The sequence below is a fragment of the Rhinopithecus bieti genome, unplaced genomic scaffold (assembly GCF_001698545.2).
Source record: "Rhinopithecus bieti isolate Rb0 unplaced genomic scaffold, ASM169854v2 scaffold_78620, whole genome shotgun sequence".
In the NCBI taxonomy this organism is placed as follows: domain Eukaryota; kingdom Metazoa; phylum Chordata; class Mammalia; order Primates; family Cercopithecidae; genus Rhinopithecus; species Rhinopithecus bieti.
Genome location: NW_016829908.1, coordinates 477,515 through 488,639, shown reverse-complemented (window position 1 = coordinate 488,639; position 11,125 = coordinate 477,515). Strand labels below are relative to the sequence as shown.

The following is an 11,125-nucleotide window of genomic DNA, read 5'->3' as shown; positions in this document are numbered from 1 at the left end:
GATTCGGCTATTGATACCTGTGTATGCTTCACAAAGTTCTTGTGCTGTGTTTTTCAGCTCCATCAGGTCATTTATGTTCTTTTCTATACTGGTTATTCTAGTGAGCAGTTCCTCTAACCTTTTATCAAGGATCTTAGCTTCCTTGCATTAGGTTAGAACATGCTCCCTTAGCTCGGAGGAGTTTGTTATTACCCATCTTCTGAAGCCTACTTGTGTCAATTCATCAAACTCATTCTCCATCCAGTTTTGTTCTCTTGCTGGCAAGGAGTTGTGATCCTTTGGAGGAGAAGAGGCGTTCTGGTTTTTGGTATTTTCAGCCTTTTTGCACTGGTTTTTCCTCATCTTTGTGGATTTATCTACCTTTGGTCTTTGCTGTTGGTGACCTTCGGATGGAGTTTTTGCATGGTCATCCTTTTTGTTGATGTTGATGCTATTGCTTTCTGTTACTAGTTTTCCTTCTAACAGTCAGGCCCCTCTTCTGCAGATCTGCTGGAATTTGCTGGGGGTCCACTCCAGACCCTGTTTGCCTGGGTGTCAGCAGTGGAGGCTGTAGAACAGCAAAGATTGCTGCCTGCTCTTTCCTCTGGAAGCTTCATCCCAGAGGGGCACCTGCCAGATGCCAGCGAGAGCTCTCCTGTATGAGGTGTCTGTCAATCCCTGCTGGGAGGTATCTCCCCGTCAGGAGGCATGGGGTCCGGGACCCACGTAAGGAGGCAGTCTGTTCCTTAGCAGAACTCAAGTGCTGTGCTGGGAGATCCACTGCTCTTTTTACAGCCGGCAGGCAGGAAAGTTTAATTCTGCTGAAGCTGTGCCCATAGCCGCCCCTTCCCCCAGGTGCTCTATCCCAGGGAGATGGGAGTTTTATCTATAAGCACCTGACTGAGGCTACTGCCTTTCTTTCAGAGATAACCTGTCCAGAGAGGAAGAATCTAGAGAGGCAGTCTGGTTAACAGTGGCTTTGCTGAGCTGCTGTGGGCTCTGCCCAGTTCGAACTTCCCTGTAGCTTTGTTTACACTGTGAGGGGAAAACCACCTACTCAAGCCTCAGTAATGGTGGATGCCCCTCTGCCCACCAAGCTCGAGCGTCCCAGGTCGACTTCAGACTGCTGTGCTGGCAGCGAGAATTTCAAGCCAGTAGATCTTAGCCTGCTGGGCTCTGTGGGGGTGGAATCCACTGAGCAAGACCACTTGGCTGCTTGGCTTCAGCCACCTTTCCAGGGTAGTGTACAGTTCTGTCTCACTGGTGTTCCAGGCACCACTGGGGTATGAAAAAAAAAAAACCCAAAAAAAAACTGCAGCTAGCTTGGTGTCTGCTCAAACAGCCTCCCAGTTTTGTGCTTGAAACTCAGGGCCCTTGTGGTATAGGCATCCGAGGGAATATCCTGGTCTGTGGGATGCAAAGACCATGGGAAAAGCACAGTATCTGGGCTGGATAGCATCATCTCTTACAGCAGGGTCCCTCATGGCTTCCCTTGGCTAGGGGAGGGAGTTCCCTGACCCCTTGCACTTCCCAGGTGAGGTGACACCCCATCCTGCTTCTGCTGGCCCTCCATGGGCTGCACCCACTGCCTAACCAGTCCCAGTGAGTCAAACCGGGTACCTCAGTTGGAAATGCAGAAATCACCCATCTTCTGCCTTGGTCTCATGGGAGCTGCAGACCGGAGCTGTCCTGTTCAGCCATCTTGCCCAGGAATCTAAAAACCTATTATTTCTTCCTAAGAGCTAGGCCTGCACTTCTGGTGGCTACCTCTATGTGTAATAAATGGTGGCGATCTGGGTTGTTTCTGTATGGATCAACCATTGTGGATTATGCCAGGCACAGATATTGAGTCTTTATGAATAATCACAAATATAGTCAATCTACTTCTTTCAAAATATCTTTATTTCATTATACCAAAGAATAATAGAAAACTAATTCAAAATGTTATTTTAAACAAAGTGAGACTCATTTAGAGCATTCTTTGCTCAGGAATCATTGGGAGTGTTAGTTAAAAGTGCAGATTTCTTTACCTTAGGGGCAGAACCCTCAGAACTTAAATTTTGAACAGGAACCCAAATGAGTACGAAAAGGTGATAGGTGATAGTGGTTTAGAAGACATGGACTTAGCATAAGGGTTGCAATGATTCTTAACCCTGGCTACCTGTTAGAATCATATGGGAGCTTGAAAAAAAATTATGGCCAAGCTCCCCTTCTACCAACTGAATTGGAATTTTGGGGGATGGGACTTGGGTACCCCTATTAATTCAGGGTTGAGGACCACTGAGGCAAATAAGCGCCTGGATACCACTTCAATACCATGTTTATTAAATGTCATTTGTCACTACATTAAGGAGAGTGTATTTTAAGAAGAGCCTTTCTTTTCTGTACTTACAATGCTTCCATGTTGAACATCTCTGGGACTTGTCCTCATGAGTTTATTCCTCGCGTGTTGGAACCCTTACAAATGCTTGCCTTCAGCCTTTGATTTGCTTTCTAGCAGATAGTAAATTAGCATCTAAGTCATTCCCCCTTCCTGGCATCCACTTACACTTCTGGCAAGCAGAGGAGATAGGGAGAAAAAAACAAAAACACATAGTATGTCACTATTCTTTCCAAATCAGGAGTTCTCTGAGTGATAACTTCTATCACTCATTCTCTTTTCCAACAAGAATTCAACATTTGATTCTCAAAAAATTCTGGCTTCCTGAAGTTTCCAAACCATTATACCTGTTTGACAAAATTTTGTGTTCTCTTTCCTTAAAGAGATTTATCTTCTGAATTATATGTGTATATGTATATAATTGTAAAATATATAAACATAACTTGACCATTTAAACATTTTTAAGTATATTGTTCAGTGGCATTAAGTACATTTACATTGTTTGCCACCATCACCACATCTGTCTCCAGAACTTTTTCATTATCCCAAACTGAAACTCTACACTTACTGAATAATCTCTCCATTTACCAAGCCTTTGGTAACCACCATTCTATTTTCTGTCTCTATGGATTAATTGGACTGTTCTAGGTACCTCATGTAAGTGGAATCAATACAGTATTTGTCCTTTTGTATCTGGCTCAGGGTTCATTTATGTTGTAGCATGTATCAGAATTTCATGAATTTTTAAGGGTAAATAATATACTATTTTATATAAATATATGCCATGTTTTGTTTATCTATTCATCTGTCAATGAATATTTGGATTATTTCCATTTTTTGGTTCTCGTGAATAATGCTGCTATGAACAAAAGAATATTTGATTTATAAATATCTGTTCAATAGATATATTTTTACAAAATCATTTTATCCTGGTTTTTTCAAGCCATGAAGCATAGTTCTTAGAGTAGAAATCTTATTCATCACTTAAAATAATATTTGTTGGGTAGGGACAAATAGTATTTAATTCCTTTCTCCCTTTGTATCATCTTTCCTTTGCTATTTTGTTTTCATTATAGAATTTAATTCCTTCTTGCTCAGTTATTTAAGTCATTAAGCCTTCCATGTTACTCAATTCTCGGTATTTGTTTTCCTTGACCTACTAGTTGACCTTGAGATGATTGATCAATCCAACCTCTTTGGAAAACATTCTTAATGTTGACTTGCAGCATACCTGGCCATTTTGGTTTCCCTCCTATGTCACTGCCTATTCCCCCTAAGTCTCCTTTACCCATACCTCCTAATGTTCCCAATCTCTACACATTGAAGCATCCCAGGATTCAGTTCTCACCCCTTTTCTTTATCTGATCTTTCAATACCATTTATACACTGATGACTCCCAGGTTTATATCTCTAGACTGGACCTCACTTTTGAGCTTTAAACTCTTATGTCTCGCTTGGATGTGTAAAGGCATCTTGAATTTTAGCATGTCTAAAACTGAGCTCCTGCTCCTTTCCCCACTGCCCCCCACCATCAGACCTGCTCCTCCTAAAGTCGTCCTCTTTCAGTGAATGGCCAGTCTGCTCAGACACTTCCAAGGGCTTCTCATCTCATTCAGAATCAAAGACAAGTAGTTGCAGTGGCCTACATGGCTTTACACAGATGCTACTCAGTGTCATCAGGGATCCACATCTGGCTGTGACTGTTGTATCCCAGCCATGAAGAGATCAGTATAGAAAAACAGAATAGGGCTTAGAAACTTTTATAGCAGTTTGACAGCATGATTTTATGTCTATTGAATCTAATAATAAGTTGGGGCTTATATTTTGTCTATCCTTTTTTTTTTTTAACAGTGAAAAGATATATATTTAGAACTAGCCAGCTGGACTCATTTTAGATGATCCCAATTTTGTTGGCAACATCCAAAGCATTGTAATCAGGAGCCAACGGAATATATGCCTTCCTGTCTCCATCAGGCCTGACCACGATGTTGACCTTGGCCCCATCAGTGTCATAGAGCTTCTTCACAGCCTGTTTGATCTGGTGCTTACTGGCTGTAACATCCACGAAGAACACAAGCATGTTGTTGTCCTCTGTCTTCTTCCTGGCCAACTTAGTGGTCAGGGGAACTTGAGAATGGCTTGTTTCCTCACTGCCTTCAGTGAGGAAGCTTTATTTAATTGTCTGTCTCTCCCCAGAGCCCAGAAGAGTACTTGGCACATAGTGGGTATACAGTAAAAAATTATTAAATATTTGAAATCTGAGATGAAAGTTAATGAATGTAGGTACGGGAATTGTACAAGGGATAGGAAGTACCTTGGAGAACTTCTGAAAGCTCCAGGCACGTACTCGAAGATGGAAAGAGTAGGAGTCAGCATTTCCAAAAGTCATTGGGGATGCCCATTTTTTTCCCTACTGTAGGAAGAAGGGTTTGCTTGATCTTACACCATTGTTAGAGTTTGAGCTTTGAGCAAGTGAGGGTTTACTCTTTATTCTTTTTTTTTTTTTTCATTTCTAGGCCATTCCCCGATTTAACCAGAAAGGAGAAGTATATAAGGCACAGATAATGAATGTGAGCTGGTCAGCTGATCACAGAGTTATTGATGGTGCTACAATGTCACGCTTCTCTAATTTGTGGAAATCCTACTTAGAAAACCCAGCTTTTATGCTACTAGATCTGAAATGAAGACCGATAAGACATTCTTGAACTTTCTGAGCTTCCAAAGAGTATGTAAACCCTAGCTGTGCCAGCACATGTTCATCTTTACAATTTGTATTGTAAATGATTTGTATCATATGATTAAGGATCTAAGGTACAATATTTGTCACTGTTCTATTAGACTTTTTACTGAAAATGAATAATGGGGTAATGGTTCTCCTGGGGCTGTCACATTTTATAGGTCAGAGTGTGACTTCTTAATACGGTGCTGACATTTTTGTGTCAATGACTTGAAACTGGCAAGATTAACAAAATCAGGCAGGGCACGGTGGCTCACGCCTATAATCCTGGCACTTTGGGAGGCTGAGGCGGGCAGATCACCTGAGGTTAGGAGTTCAAGACCAGCCTGGCCAACATGGTGAAACCCCGCCTCTACTAAAAATACAAAATTAGCCAGGTGTGGTGGTGGGTGCCTATAATCCCAGCTACTTGGGAGGCTGAGGCAGGAGAATCGCTTGAACCTGGGAGGTGGAGGTTGCAGTGAGCTGAGGTCGTGCCATTACACTTCAGCCTGGGCAACAAAGCAAGACTCTGTCTCAAAAACAAAAAAACAAAATTAATGTTACTAAAAGACAGGTAGCCATATACAGACAGTATATGCCCTATTTTTTTTAACCAACTCTTAATGAAACTTTTTAATTATACTTAAGAAACGGAATTTATATGCAAAAATATTTTCCATTTCCCTGTTATGCTAATTGTTGTATAAAATAAGTGCAATTATACTTCTCTTTGGAGATATCCAAGAGTATGTGCTTGCTCTGTATAGAGAACATCATCTGTAAATGTCTTATTTATATTAATTAATGTATTTGAAAAGGGAAAAGTATAAACTGGCCTTAAAAATGTCCAATTATAGTTTTATAACCAGTCTATTAAAGGTGTTTGTTTAAAATGGATATACTTTTAGATTTTTGGTAATGGTTTGGTATTTTCTTGGGAAAGACCTTCACCTTTGCAAACTTCCCTCATGTAAGGAAGGTACTTTAAAGGTAGCAGCCATTGACATTTCTTTTTTTTTTTTTTAATTTCAGAAGTCTACTTCCTTTTAACTTTTTTGATCTTCAGCTAAAAAATAGGATAAGAAATTAAGGTCTATTCCATTCTTCCTATCCTGGGTAAGAATGTAAATAAGAGGAGAAGGAAGAGTCTAATCATAATTATGGATATAAAAAATAAGAAATTTTATATAGAAATGAAGGTTTGATAATGGTCATTTTGCTAACGGTCTACTTTAATCAGAAATAGCACCAAGATGAATGTATCCAACATTTCAATTTGCATTCGGAAATCCATGTTGTTTCTAATATTGTCCAGTGGAAAACTGTATGCCAAAATTAGTTGTTTAAGTGAAGTTTTGTGACAGAAAAAAGGTTGTTTTAGTATCTACTTGGTTTTTCTCAAAATGGAAATAATTTTAAAATCAGGAAAGAATAAATCAGCCAGGTGTGATGACTCGTAATTGTAATCCCGGTTATAGGAGAGGCCAAAGCAGGAGGATCACTTGAGGCCAGGAATTTGAGACCAGCCTGGGCAACATAGTGAGATCCCATCTCCAAAATTAAAAAAAAAAAAAATTAGCCTGGTGGCTCACGCCTGTAATCCCAGCACTTTGGGAGGTCAAGGCAGGCAGATCACCTGAGGTCAGGAGTTCAAGACCACCCTGGCCAACATGGTGAAACCCTGTCTCTACAGTTTTGTAAAAATACAAAAAATTACCTGGGCCTTGCAGTGCACGCCTGTAGTCCCAGCTACTTGAGAGGCTGAGGCAGGAGAATTGCTTGAGCCCGAGAGGTGGAGGTACAGTGAACAGAGATCATACCACTGCACTCCAGCCTGGGCGACAGAGCAACACTTTTGTCTCAAAAAAAAAAAAAAAAACTTAGCCAAGTGTGGTGGTGTGCATCTGTAGTCCCGGCTACGCAGGAAGCTGAGACAGGAGGATCAATTGAGCCCAGGAGTTCAAAGCTGTAGTGAGCTGTCATTGTGCCACTATCCTCCGGTGTGGGTGACAGAGTGAGACCTGATCTCTAAAAAAAAAAAAAAATAGGTCAAATAAATGCTGTTATTGTAAAATTTCAGATAATACAAATAGTTAACCAATAAAATAAAAAATCATTCATAATCTTACCACTATTAACATTTTGATGTATGTATCTGTATATATGGCTATTCTTCTTTATTAAAACAGGATCATAGTGTATCTACTATTTTATTATTTGATTTTTAAAATTTAACATTATATTATGGGTAACCTTACATGTCAATAAACAATTCCACATTATCATGCTTTAAATGGCTGCATAGGCTGGGTGTGGTGGCTCATGCCTGTAATCCTACCACTTTGGGAGGCCAAGGCAGGTGGATCACAAGGTCAGGAGTTCGAGACCAGCCTGGCCAATATGGTGAAACCTCATCTCTATTGAAAATACAAAAATCAGCCAGTCATGGTGGCAGACACCTGTAGTCCCAGCTACTCAGGAGGCTGAGGCAGGAGAATTGCTTGAACCAGAGGCGGAGGTTGCAGTGAGCCGAGATCGCGCCACTGCACTCCAGCCTGGTGATAGAGCGAGACTCTGTCTCAAAATAAATAAATAAATAAATGCCTGCATAGTATTCCATTGTATGCATTTATTATATATTCAAACATTAAACATCTACCATACCAATCATGGTTCCAAGTATACAATAGCCACCTTCATGCTCCCTTGATTGGGTTTACAGTCTAGTGAGGAGACAGATATTAAATAACTGCAAAAAACACTATTCTTGGTAGTTAATAACCCAGATGCTATGAGCCATCCAGTAAAGGTTACTGATCTTATCTGGAAGGATCAGAAGATGGTGTCCCATAATTTAACCAATTCTCTATTGATGGGCATTTATTGAGTTTTAAATGAATAATGATATGATCAGTAAAAATGTCCTCCTCACTTAAAGAACAGAAAAACCAGGAGACAGGAGTTCTGAAATAAATAAGTATGTAGGTCCAGCATCAGTGGCTCAAGATACTCTTTTCCTGAAATAACCCTTAAGTTATCTGGTTCTATTCCAACCCTTGGGCATTACCATCTTCTCTTTGGTCTCATCCATTGAGAATTCAGCAAAGGATTTGTTCCCCACTGTGTGCACGGCCCTTAGGATAGCAGGATTCCCTGAAGGGGGCCAGAGGGGCAGGAGCACAGCCTTAGTGGCAGTGCTGGTCCATGAGGCTCTACAAAGCAAGGGATGGGTGTTTGGGAGGGGGAAAAGGCTCTTGCTGTACTCCTAGAGGTTGGAATTAAAGTAGAAAAGCCAGAAAATTCAAGTCCTTTACTAACATGTCTGGAGATTAGAAGGTATATGTACATGGAGGAGAAGCCAAAATTACCGCTGCGAGTGGTCAACAAGAAAATCAAGGCTCTGTTCATGATGTAGAGCATTCGTCGGATCTTTGAAAAAGAAGTGCAACAGGAAAGGAAGCCTGAGGATGGAAGCCAGAATTGGTATGAATTTATAATTTAGAGATCAAAATGTACCTTATGTTGAAACCTATGTGAGAAGTGATTATGTAGAAAGAGTGAAAGTGATAGCTGTTAGTCTGGAAAGCCCACTGACTTTTTTGGGCATTTCTCATGGCTTCCCACTCCAAGTGGATCCCCAAAATCACTTGATGGATTTCCTTGCTGATTTCTAAGTAAACTATGGTTTAAGAAAGAAATGATGGGACTCAGCACTACCCTACAGTACCAAGAATACAAATGTTTCCGTGAAATCTTCAAAGACATTTGTAAAATTCAAGCTGTAATTGGTTAGTTAGTTCATTCTGCACATATTTATTAATTGTATATTCAGTTTCAGGCTCCAGGGTAGAGATTATGGATAAAGGTAAATTAGATAGATGAAGATTTTGCCCTCACAGCAAAAGCTTTAGCCAGTGATTAAAGCTATCACTGGAAGTCAGTCTGTGCAAATAACCTAGAGAAGAGCAGTGCTTTTAGAGTTGAACTATATTCCCAGTCAGTTCTTAATGGTGGTTTTGCTCCTTCCCTCTACACTGTCTTCCTGAGATTGGATCATATGTGTGAACCCACATTGTTTCCAGTCAAAATCACCAGAAGAGGCAGGACAGAGTGGCTCGTGCCTATAATCCCAGCACTTTGGGAGGCCTAAATCGGGGGACCTCTTGAGTCCAGAGTTTGAGACCAGCCTGGGCAACCCCATCTCTACCAAAAAAAAAAAAAAAAAAAAACCCACCGAAAAACAAAACCAAAACAAAACCACCAAAAAAACAAAAACAAAAACAAAAAATTAGGCTGACATAATGACATGCACCTGTGGAGGCTGAGGTGGCAGGATCACTTGCACCTGGGGGGGCAAAGGCTGCCATGAGTTGAGATTGTGCCATTGCACTCCAGCCGGGGCAACAGAGCAAGACTCTCTCTCTCTCTCTCTCTCTCACACACACACTTTCTCTCTCTCTATATATATATACACACACGCACACACACATCCAGGACAGCTTTTGATTTGTCTTTCTTGGTTCATGTGCCTGTCATTGTGGGCAGGAGAATAGAATACTCTGTCCACACTTGAGTCTTATGGTCACCTTTGGAGCCTAGGAGTCAGCCATCCTCATTCAACTACATATATCGAGAATGGGAATCTGGGAGAATTTTTTTCTGGGCAGATTAAAAAGGAAATCAACTATGTAAAGTAAGGCATTGCCTTCCCACCCCATCCCACCTCAGTTCATGTTAAATTATGAATTTTTCTAAGAGAGTTCTTTAATGACATGGATAGAGAAGAAGCTGAGGTAGCAGTAGAGTAGGGAGTGGAAGGCAAATACACAAGATACTGTTAAACTGTGAGGCTGTTTGTTGCAATTGCAAGATTTTATAATTTCTCCAACAAAGAACATTTGTATTTTCTTCCCAGTTTAAGTTCAATGTTAATTTGAGAAATAATTCTACTCTCAAACTTCATGCTGTGCTGACAGTTCAACTGATGCTGTCAAAATATGAATTACTAGTTTCAGTATTCTCTATTCATCTGATTTTTCTTAAAATGGTTGCATGTTAATATACTTACTAGCTTTAATGCTCTACTCTTATACTGGCACCTTAATTGTGGTACAAGGAAAAAGGTTAAGTTAAAATTTCCAAGCCTAGGCCGGGTGCGGTGGCTCAAGCCTGTAATCCCAGCACTTTGGGAGGCCAAGACGGGCAGATCACAAGGTCAGGAGATCGAGACCATCCTGGCTAACCCGGTGAAACCCCGTCTCTACTAAAAAATACAAAAAACTAGCTGGGCGAGGTGGCGGGCACCTGTAGTCCCAGCTACTCGGGAGGCTGAGGCAGGAGAATGGCGTGAACCCGAAAGGCGGAGCTTGCAGTGAGCTGAGATCTGACCACTGCACTCCAGTTTGGGTGACAGAGCAAGACTCCGTCTCAAAAAAAAAAAAAAAAAAAATCCAAGCCTAGTTATTTGGTCAAACAGAAGATTAACAGAACTCCATGGCTTACCATAGGGATATTTATCAAGAGAAAAAGAAGATACATATTTGAATTTACATGACACTTTCTGTGAAATATCTGGATTACCAGATTAGTCTGAAACAAATACCTTGCAAATTCTACAATGCATGCCCAGGGCACTCTTTACAGTACCTGTTTGGGTCTTTTCTTCTAATTTTAAGCACCTGTCCCAACATCTTCCAAAGGCTTGTCATAATAAGCAAATAACCTCAGAGCAGACAAAATGATTTAACCTAAGAACCTTGAATTTCTCTCCTTTTCACCTCAAAATTTCTATTCTCACACTTTCTGTTTCTTTTTGTTTCTCTTTCCGAGAAGTGGTTCTCCATCAGTAAATACCAATTTTTTTCTGCCCTCTATTATTTATTCCATCTCCTCCTCCTGGTCCCTGCCCCATGTTGAACCCCCATTGCCCCACTTTGATCCTTCAGTCTCTTCCTCACATCCAGAACTGAACCAGATTTACTCCCTTAGCACACTGATTAAAATTTATTTCCATTTCCTTATGGAGGAGGTATTAGAGACTGATCCCA

The 11,125-nt window shown here is 40.7% G+C and overlaps 1 protein-coding gene across 3 annotated transcripts in view; it reads left to right on the top strand.

Annotated features, from left to right (window-relative positions):
• DBT (dihydrolipoamide branched chain transacylase E2) overlaps positions 1–7,123 on the top strand; it is a 72,228-nt gene extending 65,105 nt beyond the window's left edge. For 2 of the 3 annotated variants that reach the window (XM_017865146.1, XM_017865148.1), the window contains one exon: positions 4,876–6,107. In XM_017865146.1, coding sequence (XP_017720635.1) covers positions 4,876–5,043 — 168 coding nt within the window. In that variant the 3' untranslated portion in view covers positions 5,044–6,107. Of the gene's footprint in view, positions 1–4,875 lie in introns of all 3 variants that reach the window. The other variant, XM_017865145.1, reaches the window with a different exon arrangement.
• The last annotated feature ends 4,002 nt before the right edge of the window (positions 7,124–11,125 follow it).